This window comes from Tiliqua scincoides, chromosome 3 (assembly GCF_035046505.1).
Source record: "Tiliqua scincoides isolate rTilSci1 chromosome 3, rTilSci1.hap2, whole genome shotgun sequence".
NCBI classification, from domain to species: domain Eukaryota; kingdom Metazoa; phylum Chordata; class Lepidosauria; order Squamata; family Scincidae; genus Tiliqua; species Tiliqua scincoides.
The window spans coordinates 10187464-10210303 of record NC_089823.1 but is presented as its reverse complement, the minus strand read 5'-3'; the positions used below and the strand labels follow the sequence as shown (position 1 = coordinate 10210303).

Here is a 22840-nt window from a genome sequence, read left to right as displayed (position 1 = left end):
GAGATATACAAAATTATGCAGGTGCTGGATGGAGTGGATAGAGAGATGCTCTTTTCCCTCTTGCATAACACCAGAACCAGGGGACATCCACGAAAGATGAGTGTTGGGAGAGTTAGGACAGACAGAAGAAAATATTTCTTTAAGAGGGAATTGGACAAATTTCTGGAGGAAAAGTTCATCGTGGGTTACAAGTCATGGTAGGTATGTGCAAGGTAGAGGTAGGCTGCCTCTGATTACCGGATGCAGGGGAGGGCACTAGGACACAGGTTGTGTCTGTTGTCTAGTATGTTCCCTGGGGCATTTGGTGGGCTGCTGTGAGATACAGGAAGCTGGACTAGATGGGCCTTTGGCCTGATCCAGCGGGCTCTTATGGCTGTTTCTCCCTAGCACCTCTACCTGATGCGGCCAGTAGCAGTTATTTCATCTTTCCTGCATTCTGTCAGGTGGATAATTGCTTGTGAAAAGGACCCTATAGGTTTTTACCATTATCCATGTTGTAGGACTACAGATTATACAAATTAAATATTCTTAGTAATGTATCCAATCTAAATTGTTTTAATAACTAATCTAAGCCAATGGCAAATGTCACACAAATACTAGCCACAACCATCTAAAGCCAATTTAAACAAAAACTACCTTTACCCCCTTCACTTTTAAGGAAATGCAGATTTGATCATCCGGTAGGTGATGTGGTGGCCTGGCCTGGTGTCGTATCTCTCTTCAAGCTGGGTGTTGCTTGGCATTTCTTGGATATCTTGATGAACGGGCATGGTTTGGCCCACGAGGCTCATGAGCTTAGTCTGTAATTCCCCCAGGTCCTTGTACTCCTAGAGTTACAGTAGAAAGACAAGCATGTAATTCAGTAGCAACTGTTATTGGAAAGGTGCCATTCTGTTCCCTGATTCACAATTTAAAAAATAACTAGGTCCACCCTATAGAGAAGTTAGAGAATCCGCAATCTAGATAATAGCAAGGGGTGGGGAACACACACGCAGCAGATTTTTTCAGTTCATGGCATGAATATTCTTTGGCACAAAAGAGGGGGGGGGGAATTTAGCCTAGTCCCTCAGCAGAAAGCTGGAATGGCCTAACTAAAAATAGGTGAGGCAACTTTCTGGGGTGCCAAAACTCGAGGACGCCTGCCTGAGCAGTGCTGATAGCTTAGGGAGAGAGAGCAGCACTTTTGAAGAGGTGCACAGTGGTCATTTAGGGGTTCATTAACTGGATAATACCATGGCTGGCCTATTTACAAAGCCAACTGAAGTGGCTGCCTGCCACTGCCACTTTCAATCTCTGGATTTAAAAAGGAAGGGAGGGCATGGAGTGAAAGAGGAAGTGTGGAGGGTGGTGAGACAGTGGTGGAGATCCTCAAGCCCACCACTTCTACTTTCTGCATTCTCCTCATTTTGACCAGGGGAGGAGAAAGGGCAGAGGCAGGCAGCAGGCACACCACTGAGTAGGGAGGGTTGCCTGGGACACAGACAGCTATAAAGAGGAGGAAGTAAAGAAGAGACAGACTTTAACAATGGGAAATTGTCCCAGTAAACTTTTTATCATTTGAGATGTTAAGCTGCTTAGAATGTGATGAGGCACAAGGCCTCATTAAGTTAAATCTTCATTTGCCCAGATATACCTTGTATGCTACTTGGCCAGCAAATAGCCTTTATTCTCAAACCAATCAACCAACAAAAAGAGGCATGAAGAAGGCTCCTAACCTTGAAATCTTCAGAATCTTCATACAATATACGGGGAAGGGGTAGAATGGCTGACTCTCTTCTCAGAGAAATCAGTTCTGGAGTTGGTTTCCTCTCAATAGTAAGGAGGAGTTCACCTGCTGAGACTACATCCTCAAGCTCTGCACCTTAGGAAGAAAACAGTGCTTTAGAATGGAACTGTACTTTTGATGCAGTAGGAGAGAACGTGCCGCTGTTTGAAATTCCCTCTTCTGTACAGTGATGAAGGTAAAGGAGTCCTGTATCAATTCCCTCAGGTTTCATTTCATGAGTCACAAAATGAATCTGGCTCATGGTCAGAGGGTACTGGGGTGGTCACACGTCCTAGTGAGGAGGCTCTATAACAGTCTTTCCCAATCTTTTTAGTGACGTGACTCACTTGATTGGCCACAGCAGCCAGGAAAAACCCCACAATGCCTTGCAGTGCCGGCCCCCAACTTTTGTGACTCACCAAAAATCAGCTAGGAACCCACAGTTTAGGAACTGCTGTTCTATAATATCTATGACTTTTACTGTGCTCTCAGAAGATTATAATGCATTACCCTCTTTGCTCTCTTCCACATGTCCTGTGGGAATCTGCAAGCCAGCTCCTTGAGTAAGAAATAATGTTCTAGAAAATGAAAAAGAAAAAAGAATAGTAAGGTCCAAACTGTATATTACAAGAGCATACAAATTGGCCTTGGATTATTTTATTGGCTTACTAGCACACAGGAAGAAGGGCACAAGAAACAGAGGGACAGGGGATAGAGCTTTGCGTTCCTTGTGCTTCTGATTCCAATCGCACATGCAGGATCCAATATTTACAGTAGAAATAAAACTATATAGGCAAGTGGATTTTTTTGTTCTGTTTTAAATAGTATGCAGTCAGGTTCAGAGCTGCAGCAGGACAGAGCTCTAAAGCATCTCAATGCCCCCACTGTGGTTTCCCCCTGTTTAGTACTTTTTTTGAAAATGGGGGGGGGGGGGGAACATAGGCCAACTTGCATGTTCCCAGTAGTGTAAATTTGAGATTTGTTTCGAATCTAATATCAGTCACACTTGCTGCCAATTAATTTTCCAAGCACAATTAAAGACACTAATGTTAAGGTCCTAAATAGCCTGGGTTTGTAGTGCCTGTGTTCACTGGCCAAGTTTGAGATCAGATTCTGTAGAATAAAGTCATAGTTTGGGGTGCCAGAGATTTGACCTTTTGGTGGTGTCTTGTCATAACATTTGGGAACACCACTGAATTGTGAATCACAGGACAAACCAAAACCTCCTACCCTGTCCTGTGGTGACTTGTCCTGTGTGAAGAAGGTACCTCATTTTTCATTTCAGGTTACAAGTCATAGTAGGTATGGGCAAAGCTCCTGGTTTTATAGGTAGGCTGCCTTTGATTGCCGGATGCAGGGGAGGGCACCAGGACACAGGTTGTGCCTGTTGCCTTGTGTGCTCCCTGAAGTATTTGGTGGGCCACTGAGATACAGGAAGCTGGACTAGATGGGCCTTTGGCCTGAACCAGCAGGGCACTTATGTCCTTATGTTCACCTCTGTGTTGTCCCTGCAAACCAAATTTGCTGTTGTACAAGGAAGTTCCCTCCCCTGCACTTGAAATCTCCATCCATCCATCTGATCTGTATCCAGTCTGATCTTATCTCAATCCACAGGCAGGGTGATTAAACAGTAGTAAGGGTGGCATTTTTCTGCTGTCTTGCCATTTGTTTACAGTATTTGTTAAAATCATTTTTATCTGCCATAAAGACCCTCAAGGCGATTAACAATAATGAGAAGTGAGCATTTTTGTTGATAATCAAATAAAAGCACAAAGCACCACATTTTTCCAATACCTCAGATCATAGCTAATAAGGATTACTGGCATAGTGTGTTCAATTGTGAATTTAAAAAAACACCATATTTTGCATTTTAATTCAGCAAATTATTTTTAAGAACCATGATTTTCAAACACCTCAAACCACCACCTGCTATTTTGTTTAATAACACAGTATAAAAATAATCACCCCAAAAATGAAACAGCAGCTGCAAAACAAGTCCTGCTACTTGGTGTCTTAAGCACCAAGATGCCACCTCCCACCTCCGTGGTTCATAGTGTGCTATGTAGTGATTTTACCTTTGTGTGGTGTGTGGCACTTTCTCCTATGATCTTCCCTGCCTGCAGTCTCCACCACATGCTCCTGCAACATCCACCTGATTTTCCTTCCAGAGATCTACCCTGCCCCCCCAAACCTTCACAGCCTTGCCTGCCCACATCCAACCCTTCCTTTACTTGGTGGTGCCACCGCCACTGCATTTCCTCCTGCTCTTTTCCTCTTGAAAGGCAAACAGTGGGGAAGGGAGTGGAATCTATCCACTCAAGCCCACCACTCCAGTCCTTCACACTTCCTCCCCACTCACCTGGCTTTTGAAAAGACAAGAAGGGAAGGAAAACAGCTGTGCTGTCAGGTAAGGGAGACAGCAGCAGGCTGGCTAATTGTGATGCAATGATGTGGCTGTCAGAGCTATCAGGCAGGCATGGTGCATCTCCTATACCTGCCAGCTGTGGAGAAAAGCATCTATTGGCACGAATTAAAGATGTTCTCCCTTAAATGGAGCTGGAAGGGAAGGGAAGGAATCTGATCTGCAAACATGGTAGGGATAAAGGAGTAATGCCTCCTCTCTCCACCATGTTTGCAGTTCAAATCTCCTGCATGCTATTTAACTAAGAAAAAGCACACAGCTGATCAGTACCCTTAAAGCCCAATCCTATCTAACTTTCCAGTCCAGTAACTTTCCAGCAGCTGTGCCAACAAGAAGTGCACTGCATCCTGCGGTGGGGAGGGGCAGTCACAGAGGTCTCAATGTAAGGTAATGCTTGTTCCTATACCTCAGGGCTGCATTGGTGCTGGAAAGTTGAATAGGTTTGGGCCATTAAAGGAACGTATTCTGGCTCTCATTCAACAATGTCTTCACTTCTTTGTTTCTCCAGGTATTGTTTGCACATTTTCAAATCTATTGATGCAACCATGTGGTCTAGAAACACGCCTTTTAAAAAAATGAATGCTGAGGTTTTCAGAAATTCTATACCTGACCAAATCTGGTGCTTCTTCCATCCTCCCAAAGAATCAGAGTATACACACCGCCCTGGTAAGGCTACCTAGGCTGTCTAATTGCTCTGTTATCTTCCATCACCATCTTTTTAGAATACTCAATTGCTCTTTCAGTTTTCAGCAATCCTTATCCTTCAATCCTAACTAATCATCCACTTTCTTTGTTAGTTTTCCAGGCTGTCCCATTCACCCGACACATTCTTTGCCAAAAACTTACAGCTATACTCTACTAACTAGTCTTGCATTCTGTATCGTCAATATCATACAAGGGGTTCAGTTCAGTTCAGTTTTATTACGGTCACCGACCAGCATAAGGGGTTTATCCTGCTGGTACACATACACCAAATTTCAAGATGTTATTTGGTCAGTGCTCCCAGAAGGAACTGAAATATATATGCCCAAGGACAATTAGCTTCTGGACAAGCAAATAATTGGGAGATCTGTTTACCTGGGTACTTTAAGATGCTGCAATCTACGGTCATTGAGCTTATTGATGAGATAGATATTCTCCCTCTCTAGGTCGTGGACAGTAGTTTCCAAATGATTCACTTCCTTTCGGTAAGCTGCAACCTGCCAGAAAAGATGAGACAATACAATGAGATCTTCATACAAACATATGAAACTGTTTCATACTGAGTCAAACTATTGGTTCATCTAGCCCAGTATTGTCTATTCTGATGGGCAGCAACTCTCCAAAGTTAGATGAATGATGGCTTTTTTGCTTTGTGGCTCTGACTATGCATCTGCTTTTGGCCCTTCTGACTTTTGTTCATTCTGGACCACAATTCTGGCCTGTCCTGGGTTACATACTTGCCTCTGACCCTTCTATCTGACTGCAAAAACTAAGGCCCCCAGTATAGGCACATGATAATGATGTCAGCAACCCATGCCTGGTGGTGCTGCCCCAGTCATCATTTGCTGATCCTGTCCTACCTCCAGTCACATGCTGCAAAGAGCATCTCTGCTCTGCGGCTGTGGTCTCTTTACACTCGCTGTAACCCCTCACCAGCCACTACTGGATTTACCTTCCATCTCTGTCCTCAACACCATTTAAATCCATATACTTTCACGTAAAATGCATGGTGCAGAGTTTGACTTTAATAATTGATGGCTGTAGGCCAATTGAGAAATGCAGATTTCCCCCTCACCCCAGCATACTTGCCTCTTCTTTTAGCCACTCGTATTCCTTAATCTCCCTGCAGCTGGTCTTGTCAATGTGCTTCACGGCATTCTGAGGGAAGGAAAGATGGAATTGTAGCTCAGATTGCAACCTTTGCATAGGAACATCAGATGCTGCCTCAGACTCAATCAACTCACTGGCCCACCTAGCTCAATACTGTCTAATTTGACTGGCAACTGTTCTCTAGGGTTCCAGGCAGAGGTTCTTCCCAGTCTTATCTAGAGATGCCAGGAATGGAGCATGGAAGCCTGCACATGCAAATCATGTGCTCTGCCACTGGGAGCCAGCCCTTTTCCACATGAAAGGAAGCAAGAGGCAAATGTTTAGGCAACAGACGGACCCATAGAAATATATCAGAAACCTTAGCAAAGCCTCCCATCCTTCCCCTTATTTATTCACATTTTCCCTTGTACGCCTGGTGACTTTCCTGAAGATGCTCAAGGCAGCTTGCAATAACATGTCATATAGAAATGATGACCAATAAATCATGTTCCAAAACAAAACATGCATAAAATCCAGCCCACACTGAATGGCAATCTAAATGCAAAAATTGTATACGGAATGCTTACCAAATGGGTTAAGAAAGATATCAATTGTTAATGGATTCCATAAAGCTTTGGCTTCCATCATTCAAGGGGCAGGACGGCCTGGATATGATGGCAGGAGGTCTGTGATCATACCTTCCTTTTTTTTTTTTAAATGAGCTGAGGGCGGGTGTTTGGGGCTGTGGTGTTGCCAGAGGTGGGAATTTAACACTTCCCCACCACTACATTTCATTTCCTATTTGCACATTTCTCCCTGGAGCTGTATGTTGCCTCACAGGTTTGCTCCACAGGCAAACTCTATCCACAGGGCAAGTAGCAGATCTGTGGGATGAGGGGAACAATAATTCATTATCAGAAAAATTGCATGGGGGAAGAATGCAATTGTCACATTCTTCCAGTTTTCTTCCACAATTGTCCAGTGTCACAGCCCCAATCTGAATCACCAAGCCCCAATCCGCCCACAGCAACAGCTGTATTTGCCATTTTGCAAAGCTTCAAATGGTCTGTTCCCAGATTTCCCACTATCATGTCTTGTTGAAGGGAACTATCTGAGGTGAAGAAGAGATTTTGAAGGTCTCTGTTAAGCCTCAAGAAAAAGATTAAAATTCTCCTTGCTGCTTTTCTCACTCATTTTTATTGCTCATATTTGATTACTGAAATTTTTTTAATGGTTGTCTTATTGTGTTGTTGTTTTTTTGCCACACAGAACTGTTAAGGTGAGGAAGAAATGGAAATAGGAAAGAAAAGAGCCATGTCACTATCTGGTTTCTAAGGAGTTTTTTTTTAAATTTGCTTAAAATTTTGTTTTTTAAATATGAGTGAATGGCACTATTCATAAAACACTTTTATGGGGGCTGGGGGATAAGAATAGGCCCTCAGTTTGGCTGTACTTGTCGTAAGAGGCGACTAAACAGCCACCGGGTAGATGGAACTCATTAGCCTGGGAAGGCTAATCCTCTGATCCCAAACCTCCACTGCCTTGTGGCTACATCCAGTTATGGAAAAGCCTTCAGGAGTCAACCTCGAGGCAAAATCCAGAGCCGGAGTCCCTGAGGCATTTCATGGCTGAACACAGTCACGTTCTGGCAACTCCTGCGACGCTGCTGGAACCAACTGTATTGGCTTCTGCCTTTCCATTGAACCGTTTCAGCGATGTGGAGAGAGGGGTTTTGCTGCATAGGTAACCGTCTATCCTCCATATCTACCTTACCCAGGCTTCGCGCACTGGAGAGGACACTCTGTTCCAGAACCTCTATGCAGAGCGCGATACCATAGTCTTCCGAGACTGAAGGATGCCAACATGATAAAACACTTTTAATCAGTATTTGTTCCCTGTATGCTGAGTGCTTCACATGTTTTATCTTGATATAATCCCTACAACAACCCCAAAAGGTAAGTAATATTATCCCCATATAGCCCTTGAGGTGAGGTTAAGAGGGTGTGGTTCACCAGAGACCACCTGGTGAGTTAATGGCAGAGGTGAGATTTCAACCAGGGAAGTCCTGCTTCTTAGCTCAGTCTCTGAGCCAGTACCACTGCACCAGCTCTTGATGAATTTAGTGTGGATTTAAGACCGTCTGGGAATACTGGGTGCTGCAGGCTTATACCATAGTCTTTCGAGACTGAAGGTTACCAACCATTATATGGATGAATTAAGCCCATGCTTAAATATACTTCATTGAAATCAAAGGAACTTGTGTTTGAAATCACAACTGACTGAAAGCACAAAAGTGTTTACCTTTGGCCTGACCATGCCCCTGATTAGGAAAAGTCTGGACTATCAAAGGCTAAACAATACCTCAGTGGCCCACTCCTTCTTCAGCTCCATTTGTTTCAGGGTGTATTTGTCAATTTTTTCCTTTGTTTCTTCCAGAGCAATTCTAAAATATTCTTAAAGGGGAAAAAAATAATTAGGAAAAAAGATTCAAAGGAAAATTTAGAATTTCTTCTGGTTTTGGAACAGATTTAAATACAGATGCTTTCTGCAGGTATCGACGGCCCAATCTTACCCCACTTTCCAGGGCTGATGCAGCCATGCCAATGAGGCATGCACCACATCCTGCAGTGAGGTAGCTGTCACAGAGGCTGCCTTAGGGTACGGGAACATTTGTTCGCTTACCTCAGGGATTCATTGCAGCTGCATTGGGGCAGGAAAGTTGGTTAGGATTCAGCCCCAAGAAAGGTAATTCTTTCAGTGTTCTTTACGGTAACATTGGGTTTTCTTGAGTCTTTGTCACTATCTAATTCAAAGCACAATCCTAACTTGAAGCTCTACTGGTGCAGTGGTCCCTGCGCCTGCCTAAGGTGTCGCATATGTGCCGTAAAGCAGACCCCCATACACACAGACACACAAGCACTCAAAGCAGTGGCTCAAGCAGTCTGTCACAGAGTGAGTACCCAAAAAGCTCTTTAGCTCCTGACATGGTCCTAGCCGCTGGCACAGCCAATCAGAACTAGGGGTGGGCAGGAGAGTGGGTCACTCTCTTGCCACCTTACCCACATGCATAGAGGAAAAGAAGACCATGACCACAGTGGCAACAGCAACAATGTAGAAGTGACACTGCTGCAGGCATCTCCCCAATTCACTATAGCTTCACGCCCTTCTTCCCTACTTCCCTGCCTGCTTACCTGCTTTTTCATCCTGGGTCTGCCATCCCATTTTGCCATAGTGCAACAGAGTGGGGAGGAGCAAGGAAGTGGAAGTGAGCTGGTGCTTCTCATTCCATTCCATTCTGCTGCTCTGTTTCAAATTGCAGAGTAGGAGAGGCAAATCCCTGGTAAGGGATCAAATGAGGGCAGGTGAGGAGGTGGCATAGGGTACTAAGATGATTACTGGGCTGGGGCACCTTCCTTATGAGGAAAGGCTACGGCGTTTGGGCCTCTTCAGCCTAGAAAAGAGGCGCCTGAGGGGGGACATAAGCATACAAAATTATGCAGGGGATGGACACAGTGGATAGAGAGATGCTCTTTACACTCGCACATAACACCAGAACCAGGGGACATCCACTAAAATTGAGTGTTGAGAGGGTTAGGAAAGACAGAAGAAAATATTTCTTTACTCAGCGTGTGGTTGGTCTGTGGAACTCCTTGCCACAGGATGTGGTGACAGCGTCTGGCCTGGACACCTTTAAAAGGGGATTGGACAAGTTTCTGGAGGAAAAATCCATTGCGGGTTATAAGTCATGATGTGTATGCGCAACCTCCTGATTTTAGAAATGGACGATGTCAGATGCAAGGGAGGGCATCAGGATGAGGTCTCTTGTTATCTGGTGTGCTCCCTGGGGCATTTGGTGGGCCACTGTGAGATACAGGAAGCTGGAATAGATTGGCCTGATCCACTGGGGCTGTTCTTATGTTCTTATGTACTGCCTGCTTCCATTTGTCACTGGAGACAGCTTGTCTCATCTTGTCTCACTGGGCTGGCCCTGGTTCCCACTCATGCTGTAAACTGGCTCGAAACATGGAGCATGGACCCTCCTTGGATGGATGCTTACTTTGCAACTGAGTGTTCAACAGGCAGTCTGAGATCAAGCACTGGTCAAGATCAAGCAGGGTTTCAAGTGACAGCCGCAGAGGAGGCCTGAATGGCTCTTTTCTATAGGATAGTCAGTTGAGTGATGCTTGCTATGACTCTATGGGGGCTCTGCAGCAGTGTCACTGTTGCCTGGCACTGCCAGCCTCTTCTCACACACAGAGAAAAGGAGACTTGTCAGGATGAAGAAAAATGAGACAACGGGAGACATACTGGTATTCAGTATTGTTCCATTTACATTGTCACAGCGTTTGCTCTTTCATCAGGTAAGGTTCAGGGATAGAAGGGATACATAAGCAAGATGGGTGATTCTGAATCTTGGGGAAGGGCAGGGCTGGCCCGGCCTTGAGACTGACTAAAGTGGTCGCTTTGAGCAGGAAGTTGCAGAGAATGACATGGGGTGCCCCACACACTGTCCACCACGCCTCTCTGGCCATCCAGAAGCTACTTCAATCGGCCTTCAGTCCTCTTTTTGCTCACTGAGAGCTAGTGGGAAACATAAAGAACCTAAGAAGAGCCCTGCTGGATCAGGCCAAAAGTTCATCTAGTCCAGTTTCCTGTATCTCACAGTAGCCCACCAGATACCCCTGGGAGCACACAAGACAGTAAAGATACTTGTTTCTACTCTTTTGCATCTGGCATTCAGAGATAAGCTGCCTCTAAAATCCAGGGGCTCCATACAATCATAATGAACTGTAACCTATGATGGACTATTCCTCTATAAATCTGTCCACTCCCCTCTTAAAGCATCTAGGCAAGGTGCCATCACAACATCCTGAGGCAGTGTAATTCAAACTGTGCGGCGCGGCTCTTTAGGGAGGTGCCAGGAACTCAAAGGGGAGGCGCAGGATGTCCTCTCACAGTGATACAGTCACACCCCTGGGCAGAATATGAGCCCATCTTCTGCCCATTGTCTTCGCTTTTTTTTAAAGCAGAAGAAATAGGAGTTGCTCAGCTGCGAGAGTGGCTGCTGCCGCCACACCCTCTTCTCCCTCCACTCTGAGGCTGCAGCCTTCTGTGTTTGCTCTTCCACTCCAACCCCCATCTGGCAAGTACCGAGCATGCTCAGTTTGCAGTCCTTAGCCCTCGCTGATCCTTGTCTGGTTGGTTCCTAGTTCCCAGCCTGGGATCACTTCTCATCAAAGTGAAATCTCTCTTTTCAACCCCTCCCTCTTCCACTCCCCCCTTTCAATCTCCAAACCTTCCTGCTTTCCTCCCCCTCCCCAAATAAAACACTTCCTATTTTACCAGTCACCAAGGGTCTTAAAGTTGCTTCCATGCAGTTGGTAAAGGGGGGGGGGGGGGGGAGAGAGAGAGAGAGAGAAGCACACACTTTACTTGGCCAGGAGCAGAAAAGGAGTACTGTTTTTAAAGGGATTTATTAATCTTGTTGTTTGATTGAACAGGAAAGGCTGTATTTTTAAAGTGATGAATCTTGCTATTTGAAGGGAATACTTATCAGCCATTGATGAAGTGATTGCCAGCCCAATCCTATCCATACTTTCCTGGGAGTAAGCCCCATTGACTCTAATGGGACTTATTTCTGAGTAGACATGCATAGGCTTGAGCTGTGCATCTCCTAGTATAGGAGACAAATCAGCCTCCTAACCAAACCCGGATCAGCTCTGATATATTTTCATGGTCTATTTTTTATAAAAATCATGGTAGATTTTTATAAATCTACCTCCTCCAGCATCCTGTCTCCAACAGTGATCAGCAGCTGATCATTTATAAAGCATATATATTGCTGTGTATTAATAATAAATTTTTAAGATCTGCATTTAATTAATGATATGATTAATATAATTAATATTAATATAGTTAATATATATTTATTATATTATTATATTATATTTAATTATTATTAATAATAATAAATAATAATAATAAACTTTATTTATATCCCGCCCTTCTCCCTAAAAGGGACCCATCATTATTATTATTAACAGTATTTATATACTGCTTTTCAACTAGAAGTTCACAAAGCGGTTTACAGAGAAAAATCAAATAACTAAATGGCTCCCTGTCCCAAAAGGGCTCACAATCTAAAAAGATGCAAATGAATACCAGCAGACAGCCAATAGAACAGACAGTGCTGGGGTGAGGTAGGCCAGTTATATTTAATATAATATAGTTAATATTTCTGGCCACTTCCTGTTTAATGATGTCACTTCCAGCCATCAGGAACATGATAGGGAGTCATGGCCAACAGCCACGGGGGTCAAGGGAGTCACTGGCCGGAAAAGTTTGAGTACCGCTGTCCTGAGGCAAGGAGTTCCACAGATTAATTAGGCACTGGGAAGAAGAAATACTTCCTTTAGTCTGTTTGGACTCTCCTGCCCATCAATTTTCAGGGTGGCGGCAGCTCACCTTCTCCTCCAACAATTGTAGGGGTAGAACTGCAAGAAGCAGCTGCAGAGTTATCCTGTTCCCATCATGCAGTTTTATGAGCCATCAGAAAAGGACTCCACCTCCATCTTGCCCACTTAGCAAGGACAGGTGGACAGGAAAGAGAAGGAGGCGGGGGCCCCCACACCCACTTCTTACTCTTACCTGCAGTTCTGGTGCTGCCTCCTTTTGCTTGCTCCTCCTGCCCCTGTTTGAAATAAAAAGGATGAGCAGAACAGCTGGGGGGGGGGCACTTCGAGCATGCTCTGCCCATCCTGTTTGTTTCAAGTAGGGCCATCAGGAGTAAAAGGGAGAAGGTAGTGCAAGAGCTGTAGGAGGCGGGGCCTCTGAATCATCATGGTGCAGTGCACTTTTCCATGCCTCTCCCACCCAGCTGCCTCTCTAAAAAAGCTATGGCAAAAATCGCATTGATGCAGTATGTATGCACTAGTGCAGGGGTGTCCAAAGTTTTTGGCAGGAGGGCCACATCGTCTCTCTGACACTGTGTCAGGGGCCCCAGAAAAAAAGAATTAATTTGCATTTAAAATTTGACTAAATTTACATAAGTTTACATAAATGAATATATTAAAGATGAACTTATATGAATCAATGAAGGTCTTGCAATAGCTCAAGGCCTATAAAAGGCCTTGCACAAAGCAAGGCTGGCCTTTCCTTTGCTGCTGCTACTGCATCACAGACATGAAACAGCAAGCAGTGGAGGGAGCCCTCATCCCACAGCTCATGTGAGAGGTCAAGCAGTCACACTCACGTTGAGAGCAGTTGTGTCCGGCCAGTGTGGGCTCCAAGAAATCTCCGGAGGGCCAGAGTCTCATTGGAGACTGTGGGCTCCCTGAAGGCCACATTGAGAGTGGCCCCAGGGCCGGGGTTTGGGCACCCCTGCACTAGTGCATCCATTTTTCTTGCTTTTCAGCAGAGGGAGCTAGTAGGGGCAGCGGATCTGCTGCAATTCAGATCAGTTCAGACCACTCCTGGGGACAGGAGATGTCTGTGTGTGCCCAAAATGATACTATAAATGGGAAGGGTCTCTTTCATCTCATTTGTAGCCTGCCCTACCATTAAGGAATGGGATATGTTCTTTATTACCTCAACCACAATCCGGAGAGGTATGGTAGATTTGAGAACTGAAGCCTCACTCTGTCCAGTAAACCAGTGGTTCTCACACATTTAGCACCGGGACCCACTTTTTAGAATTGAAAATCTGTCAGGACCCACTGGCAGTGATGTCATGACCAGAAGTGACATCATCAAGCAGGGAAATTTTTAACAATCCTAGGCTGAAATTCTACCTACACTTACCCAGAAGTAAGTCCCATTTACTATCATTGTTAGAAGAATATACATAGTAGCTTGTTAAAAGTACAGGTCTGTCACATTTCCCCAAATTCAGTCATATCCCATGGTAGCATCAAGTCTAATATATTAAAAATACAATATTCAAATGGGTGGGGACCCACCTGAGGTTGGCTCGCGACCCACCTAGTGGGTCCCGACCCACAGTTTGAGAAACACTGCAGTAAACCATCCACTAGACCAGCGTTTCTCAACATTTGTCCCCCACGGTACCACTTTACACGGTCCACGTATAGGAAGTAGCACCAGAAGTAACCAGCGATGATATCATTGCCAGTTACTTCTGGATTGGAAGGCCAGATGCAGTACTGGTAAGAGGCTCAGGGAGGACAGGAGGGCTTTTTCGAGTGCATGAAAAGTACGCGCTGGAGCTCTGCCTGCCAAGTCAAGCCTCCTACTGCTGCTTGTCACACTGTATCACTAGTCTCGCTGCCAGGTGTGGAGTCCCTCAAGTACCACCAGTGATACTCAAACTGGTTGAAAAACACTGCACTACACTACACTGGCTACCCAGTTTGACAGACATCATTCATCAACCAGTGCGAACATCTGCTTGGCTGAGAGAGAAGCAGAGGGATTGTGACATGGGATGACCAAGAGTTGTTCCCTTTCATTCAGAATTCAACCTCTTCTCAGGCCCCCCATTTGGGCAGATTTAAGTCCTGAAGCAAAATCAACTCACCTGTCATTTCCTCAAGCTCTTCTTTCAACTTTGTGATGTCCAGTTCTAGACACTCAATCTGTTTGGCATGGTCTCCGCTCCCTATGTTTTTGTATTCCAGCCAATAATCCATCTCACCTTGTTTCTGTAGAAGCCTTTGCTCAAAGTAATGCATCTGAAAGCGCATGTCTGATTGGAAGATACAAGTCATACTTTGGTAAGATCTGGGTACTAGTATTGCCTCTGCTTAACAACAATTATTAATAAAACCTATTTCAATTAAATTACTAATTAAATTGCAATTAAATTACTCATAATCAATTCTTTTTCTTAAATAAATGGTAATTTTTTTATTTTAAGAATACTTTTTTCCTTGTGCAGCAGAGAGAAAATATGTAGAAATCCTGTATTCGGCGAACTTCTCCCTGTCATTCAATTTTTTTTGGAGGCACAGGTGCAGTCTTCAGAGACCGCTACCGTTGGCAAACTCCTCAATGGTCTTGGTATCCACCATATTGTGAAATGAAGCTCAGTAGTGTCACATGCTTCCCGCTTCCCAGCAGCTAGACAGTCTAAAGGACAGAATTACCCAGATTGGCTACCTTTGCATGAAAAGGGAGCTAGAAATTCAAGATGTTTTCGTAATATTTGCTTTATTTACACTGTTAAAGTTATTTTTTTAACTTACCTCCTTTAGCGTTGATATCCAGGGGGCATGTGGGGAACCCTGCAGAGTCCCCCGCAGGGCTCCCTAAGCCTCTGTAAGTGAGAAAAAGTGATTTAAAACCCCTACCCTTGTTGGAGGCATTTGGGGCTGTAAAATGGCATGGAAATAAAACACCCGCTCCTTCTATATGGATTGGGTTCCTGCATATAAAAGGTGAACCCAAAACTAAATGGTGATGCATTTAACATCACAGAAAGATAGGTGTGAGTTGAACCACTTCTATGCAGGGACCCAATCCATATTGAAGGAGCGGGTGTTTTATTTCTATGCCATACAGCCCAAAATGCCTCCACCAAGGCTGCCATGAGCTCCCCAAGGTGACCCTGAAACACATTGCAGCTTCAGGGGGCCATACAGTGGCAATCCTGGCCCCAGGGCCAACCAGGGCCGCAACCACAAACTGCTGTCCCCACCCCCCAGCCTGGCAGGGGTTTTCAATCACTTTTCCTCACTGACAGAGGCTTGGGGAGCCCTGCGGGGGGGCTCTGAAGGGTTCCCCATATCCACCCGGATACAATACTACAGGAGGTAAGTAAAAAAATATCTAATCAGCCCCAGTAGCGGCACAATCCTGGGGATTGTGTTGCTGCCTTTCCCCTGTCCCCGCTGATACTAACCAGGGTTCTCAAACCCCTCAGGAGTTTGAGAACCACTGCTCTGCATCATCATGCCAATACAAATTGGGCCTCCATGTGGCAATTTTTGCTTTAAAATAAACCCCAAAAGTTTCAGTGATGCATCTAATGTCAAACCTAGTTTACCATCATTCACAGAATGTTTGCTTGCCTTCTCAAGCACAGGAACGAATTGCAGGAGTTGTCCTGTGTCTTCAGAGTATAATATAATCTACAAACCAAACCACATTTTTGGGGAAAATCCCATATTCAGGATATCAGACCAAGAACATCTAATACATAACTTGTGGGGTGCGCAACTCACCTTTAATAAGCTTTTCCTGGTCCTTTATAAACTGCCACTTGTCCTTCATTGCAGTCTCTACATCATCCCTAGTAACCTGTTCAACGTTTTCTAATTGCTTTTCCTGTTCTTTCAAGGCAGTTAGGAGAGCCCGGATGTGCCCAATCTGTTCTTGCTTGAGGTGCTGATTCTGAGAAAAGGAGGCAGATTATTCTGTTATTTCATTTTATTTCACACCACTCTCTTGGCATGGTTGTCAACAAAAACATATCTCCACAAAGCAAACTTCAACGAACTAGCAAGAATATCTACTGTAAGAATCGTTTGGTGATAACAGTCATAATAACCCAGTGGAAGTAATCCAATGGATCCCTCTATGTTCTCTCACTGACCTGTAGTCTTCTGGATTCTATTACTGTCTATTACTGAGCATATCAAAATGAAGCTCAGAGTGGGAAAATGTATTGCTTTTCAATTCTCCCCCCCCCCATTTATGTCCTGTATTTTGGTTCACAAGGAGAAATACGTCACTTTACTTACCCTTTCTTGGTATCTTTCATTCTTGTCTTCTAGATGCTTTATTTCAAACAGAAGCTGATCGATGATCTCTTCTTTTATCTGAACTCTGAAGACAATTAAACAATTGGCATGAGTAGTCACCCTGCTAACTGGGCAAAGGGGCTCTTTTGCAAGTGGTGCTCCTCTTATATTTAGCAGGGGGAGGGGAACTGTCCCTTTTTACCCAAGTACAGTGTCTTTTCCAGTGACTGTTTGCTAGTGTACTTCTACATCTTTTTAGATTGTGAGCCCTTTTGGGCACGGAGCCATTTACTAATTTGATTCCACCCCCCCCCCCAAACTGCTTTGTGAACTTTTTAACTGAAAAGTATATAAATACTCTTAATAATAATAGTTACCACAAGATACAAAGGATAAGCTACCTGAGCCCTTTGGAGAAAGGGCAGGAGAAATATAAGAAATGAACGAACCATAAGATCAATGGGATGAAGGCAAAGGTCCAAGCAGTGGCATAGCTAGAGGGGATGCAAAGCATTAAGTTTTGCAGGCACATGAACACACCATGCAAGTGGCCCCTCCCCCTTCCCCTCCTCTTTGGCACCATCCCACCACTCGGAATGGTGCAGAAGGGGAGGAGGAGAGTCCGCTTGCATGACACATCCGGGCATCTGCAAAACTTGGTGCTTTGCACCCCCTCTAGCTACACCACCAGGTCCAAATGTCCACAAATGGCCAAAATGGGTGACATCTCTACTGTTTGAGTCTGAACTTCCTACATGTTAGTTTCTCCAGCAACAAACAGCTGAACTAGAATTGATCACAAAACTTGATTAATTGCTTTGACTTAAACAAAGATGGTTTCCTGTCTCACTACATTTATTAAAAACTAAAGTCAGAAAGACTGTACTATGTCTGTCATTGCTGATGCAGATTTATGTACTTTGCAACTCATTTAGCTTCCCATAAAAACAGCTAGCCAGTGTGCATCTCACATTCAATGGCCATTTTGGTCTTTACCCTGTTAGGTCTGGACCACAGGAAACCATTGCTCAACACCTGCACAGTCCTATGCATGCTTACTCAGAAGTAAGTCCCACTGTGTTCAATGGGATTTACTCTCAAGAAAATGCACACAGAATTGCAGCCATAACTAACTCAAGACAGCCTTTTTACAGTACGTATCATAATCATGGTCACTAACTGCTCCTTTTCCATCCCAGAGCCCTTTCACCTCACCTTTTTTTATCCCTTTTTTTCTTTTGTACACATACCTGCCTACTGATGTATGCCTACTTCATGTATCTGATGAAGCAGAGTATAGGAAAGCTTAGGCTGAAATAAAATTACAGCTTGAGCCTGCATATCTGTGGATTCAGGATCTGCAGTTTTACCTCACCGTGGGTCCCGAACCCGTGGATTTGCCCGACCTGTAACCCTCCAGTCCGTGGGGCTTCCCTGGCCCTCAGAATGCCTAATAAAGACATAAAAACCACTTCCAGTTTTCCCCTGAAGACCAGAAGTAACGTTAAAATGCGTCTAGAAGGTATTCTGAGGGCTGGAGAGGCTGTGTGTGGCCTCCTTGGTTCTCAGACACCCTCTGGATGTGACCAGAGCACAACTCCCGTCACATCTGGAGGATCTGTCATGATTGACCCATGGATTTCATTATCTACGGGTTTCAGCATCTGTGGGGGTTCTGGGAATGGAACCCCCTCAGATGTTATAGGACTCTTTGTTGGTTTTGCAACATGCAGAAGCGGAGCTGGGGAGGGCAGAACGGTAAGTACGGCACACTCCACAACACGCTGTGAAAACGCCCCTCCCCCTCAGCGTCAGAGCCATTTGGGGCAGCAATGGCCATGTACCGTCACTTCCCTGAATGGCTCTGATACCAAGGGGGAGAGGTGCTTAGAAGGCGTGTTGTGCAGCATGCCGTACTTACCACCACCACCACCCTCCACTTCTGGCAATACGTTATACATACTGATACGCCAATAGAGCTTCTGGAAAATAAGTCCGAGTTTCCTTGATCTGCTGTGATGAGGGCTTTTTTTTCTTCTCCTTCTTGTCCTTCTTTTTCTTGTCCTTCACCATGGTTTATGGCTTTGTAGAGTGAAGTGAAGTGAATCTAAGAAAAGCAAACAAGACAGATTGCTTCTCAGTGGACGTACATGCACTTCTGTGTTCTGGGGCCATCTGAACTGGTGATACAGTGCATGAGTGTGGTGGTGGGATACTTATTCCTGATTAATACATCTGGAATAGAAAGCTGGGTAGATACTGGTGAATTTTTCAAACTGAATAATCTATTTAGCATTTTTGACTTGCAAGATGGTGTACAATCTTTCCTTGCTTATACTTGTAACAATCTTGGAAGGAAGGAAAAATTGTATTTACTTTAATTTTACAGGTGGAAAATTAATGTTTAGAGCAGCGTTTCTCAAACTATGGGTCAGGACCTACTAGGTGGGTCGTAAGCCAATTTCAGGTGGGTCCCCATTCATTTCAATATTTTATTTTTAATATATTAGACTTGATGCTATCATGGTATGTGATTGCATTTGGGAAATATCACAGATCTGTACTTTTAATAGGCTACTATGAAGATGCTTCATACCCCTGGGGGCTGGGGATAAGAATAGGCCCTCAGTTTGGCTGTACTTGTCGTAAGAGGCGACTAAACAGCCACCGGGTAGATGGGACTCGTCAGCCTGGGAAGGCAGCTCATCTGAGAGAAGGAAAACTCTGATCCCAAACCTCCACTGCCTTGTGGCTACATCCAGTTATGGAAAAGGCTTCAGGAGTCAACCTCGAGGCAAAATCCGGAGCCGGAGTCCCTGAGACAGTTCATGGCTGAACACAGTCACGTTCTGGCAACTCCTGCGACGCCGCTGGAACCAACCGTATTGGCCTCTGCCTTTCCATTGGACCATTTCAGCGACATGGAGAGGGGGGATTTGCTGCATGGGTAACAGCCTATCCTCCTTACCTACTTTACCCAGGCTTCGTGCACTGGAGAGGACACTCTGTTCCAGAACCACCATTCAGAGCGTGACACCATAGTCTTCCAAGACTGAAGGATGCCAACTGCATGAAGATGCTTTTATCAGTGATAATAAATGGGGCTTACTTCTGGGTAAGTGTGGGTAATATTGCAGGCTAGGATTCCTAAAAATTTTCCTGCTTGATGATGTCACTTCCGGTCATGACATCGCTACCGGTGGGTCCTGACAGATTCTCATTTGAAAAAGTGGGTCCCAGTGCTAAAGGCGTGAGAACCACTGGTTCAGAGATAAGGGGTACATTCAGACCAAACCATGGCTCAGCAATACAAAATGAGCAGGCATAACCCTCCTTCCTTCTCTTCCTCCTTCCTTTCATTTACACAGGAATGAGCTGCCCCGTAATTTAAATCAGAAGTCCAGCACTTACTGGTTTAATGGCACTGCGCAAAGAGTTGAGTAAGGAAGGGAATTCGAGTGAGCAGGAAATAGATAATTGCAGCTTGCACTCACTGCAAGTCGCAGGGGGGCAGCAGTGGCAGACTTATGAAAGCCACCTTGAACCCACCCCCTTGAACACCTTGCAATTTGCCACTGATGCAGCTCGCATCCAGTGGTGGCTTCATGGTTTGGCGTGGCTGTGCCCGTGATGGCATACTTTGAGATACTGCTGCCACTGGTCCTGTGGATCATGGGTTGAACAGCCTGTCTGGGTGGCCACTCTGATCAGTGTAGGCCCTTGACCAGGACCTGACCTAGTTGACCCCTGATGCAACCAACCCCTGTAGGAAACGACAACCGTGTACAGACTGATTCAACAAGCACTAGAGGAAAACAACTTCAGGAAAGATCTGATGACACTGTGTTTTCATTTAATCCTTGTACTGAAAATCTTCAAGAAGATTCTAGGCATGCTCTGTTTAAATAGCGATGTATATATTTCTTCTGATTATCTTGTTGTAACTTGATTTTTTTAATGGCACTATCCTGTGAGGGTCTTAAATTTGCTGTGATATATTGTGAGTTTTTCTTCTTCCCAGTGGCATAGCCAGAGGGGGTGCAAAGCACCAGGTTTTGCAGGGAGCCACACCGCTGCATGCAAGCGGCCCTTTCCCCTCCCCTTCGGAGCCATTCCAGGCGGTGGGGGCTAAATGGAGGCATTACGCCTCCGTTTTGCACACAACACCCAGAATGACTCCGAAGGGGAGAAGGGCCACTTGCATGTTGCAGTGAGGCTCGCTGCAAAACTTGCTGCTTTGCACCCCCTCTGGCTATGCCACTGCTTCTTCCTGTTGTCTGCACTTGCAGACTAAACCAACAGTGTTTAAAAAAGTGGAGGGAGAGTAACGAAACATTTGAGATTGTACCTGTAGTTAGATGAAATAATCTCTTGTCACTTCTTGGACTTGCAGTATCTCAACGACACATACCTATAACTTCAGTGCCACAACACCTCCCCTGCATACCAAATGCCTATATATTCCAATGTGCAGTCCTGTTTCCCCTTACCCCCTACCCCCCACCCCGAGACTGCCCCTTGGTGACTCCCTCCACCAAACAGACCCCTTACCAAAGCTTTCTCCTGCTGCTGAGTCTGTTACCGGTCACTGCCTTCTGGTTGGTTCCGACCACACACTTTCCCAGTTACCCAGGCAACAACACCAAGATGTCCACAACAGACCAACAGCCAGACTTCTCCATTAGCTCAACCATTTGTGTTATGTGTGTGTGTGGTGTTTTTTTTTTTTTCCACTGAGGAAGGTTCCTGCCAAGATTTTATAAGGAAATATCTCCCTCTTGTGCCTCAATGAGGGAACTACCAGCCCAATCCTGTACATATCTACTCATAAGAACAGCCCCACTGGATCAGGCCATAGGCCCGTCTAGTCCAGCTTCCTGTATCTCACAGCGGCCCACCAGAGAGCACACCAGATAACAAGAGACCTCATTTTGGTGCCCTCCCTTGCATATGGCCTTCTGACATAGCCCATTTCTAAAATCAGGAGGTTGCACATACACATCATGGCTTGTAACCCGTAATGGATTTTTCCTCCAGAAACTTGTCCAATCCCCTTTTAAAGGCGTCCAGGCCAGACGCCATCACCACATCCTGTGGCAAGGAGTTCCACAGACGAACCACACGCTGAGTAAAGAAATATTTTCTTTTGTCAGTACTCAGAAGTAAGTGCCATTATAGTCAGTGGGGCTTACTTCCAGGAAAGTGTGAATGGGTTTGTAGCCTACTGCAATTAAAAATAATAATAATAATAAATGATTATAGTGTAGCCAGATGCTGCCTCTGAATTTTTTTCTCAAAGGTTTATAGCTGAGAAGAAGCATCAGGTTCAGCAGAAGTCACACTGAGAAATTTGCCTAAGGGAATACTTTAATGTTTAGTTCAGGAGTGTCAAACATAATGCTGGTGGGCTGAATGCTGGAAGGAATTTATCCGCCCCCCTCCATTATAATTGGGCTCTCTCATATCTTGAAAATATGATTTGCACATTTTATCTTATGTCATTTGCAGCTAACGAATTTCTGCATGAGAACAAAGTGCTTATTTCTGGTCATTGTCTGCTTAATGATGTCACTTTCTGCTTAATGATGTCACTTCTGGCCCTCAGCAGGCATCATGAATGCTAACTGCAGCCCTTTGTATGAAACAAGTTTGACACCCCAGTTTAGTCCTTTTTCCAAGGGCTTTTTCCAAGGGCAATATACAGTAATAAGTATGCAGGGGAGAAGACTGCCCACTGGGATTGATATTCAGGTGGGCATTATCTCCTCTCCCCAGTCAATTGAGGTCTCTCAGTTGGCCCTCCCCCCGCATTGCTATAAGCCTTATATTAAGTTATAATATAATAAGGGAACTTGGGATGAGAAGCAGCTGCACACCTGTCTTCCCAGTGCCCACCAACCAGTAAGTGGGGGGGGGAGCTATACCAGACCCCCAGCTTACCACGTTGGTTCTGTACCAGACTGAAATATTGGTAGAAGTTGAGAAGCTGAGGCCCACACTGTGCACACACACAAGGGCCTGGACTAACCATCACTGAAGGTCTGGCACCACCGCACCAGCCCTGTTCCACACCAACTCCTTGTATTGTTAGCCCATGTAGGCTAATTCATTGTTTAGCTCATAAACTCTTCAAAAGCCATCAGGGTGCTTTTCAGCCAGAAT

The 22840-nt window shown here is 45.0% G+C and overlaps 1 protein-coding gene across 2 annotated transcripts; it reads right to left on the bottom strand.

Moving 5' to 3' along the window:
* Positions 1 to 535: 535 nt before the first annotated feature.
* On the bottom strand, positions 536 to 21372 carry CCDC83 (coiled-coil domain containing 83). 2 transcript variants are annotated; one of them, XM_066622521.1, is made up of 11 exons: positions 21230 to 21372; positions 18642 to 18785; positions 16679 to 16763; positions 16160 to 16328; positions 14515 to 14682; positions 8340 to 8431; positions 5979 to 6047; positions 5265 to 5386; positions 2276 to 2343; positions 1716 to 1861; positions 536 to 827 (listed from the first exon to the last, which is right to left on the bottom strand). In XM_066622521.1, the coding sequence occupies exons 2-11, from the start codon at positions 18749 to 18751 to the stop codon at positions 654 to 656; spliced, it is 1203 nt and encodes a 400-aa protein (XP_066478618.1). In that variant the 5' UTR covers positions 18752 to 18785; positions 21230 to 21372; the 3' UTR covers positions 536 to 653. The 2 variants fall into 2 exon arrangements, with proteins under 2 accessions (XP_066478618.1, XP_066478619.1); XM_066622522.1 differs by lacking the exon at positions 21230 to 21372 and adding an exon at positions 21027 to 21112.
* Between the last annotated feature and the right edge of the window lie 1468 nt (positions 21373 to 22840).

Excerpts from the sequence above, each read along its gene's own strand:
- CCDC83 (XM_066622521.1), bottom strand. The coding sequence starts at position 18,751 with ATGGTGAAGGACAAGAAAAAGAAGGACAAGAAGGAGAAGAAAAAAAAG. Across the intron at positions 16,764-18,641 it reads GAAGCTCTATTGGCGTATCA|AGTTCAGATAAAAGAAGAGA; the intron begins GTATGTATAACG and ends AATTGTCTTCAG. Across the intron at positions 14,683-16,159 it reads CCAGGAAAAGCTTATTAAAG|ACATGCGCTTTCAGATGCAT; the intron begins GTGAGTTGCGCA and ends TCTTCCAATCAG.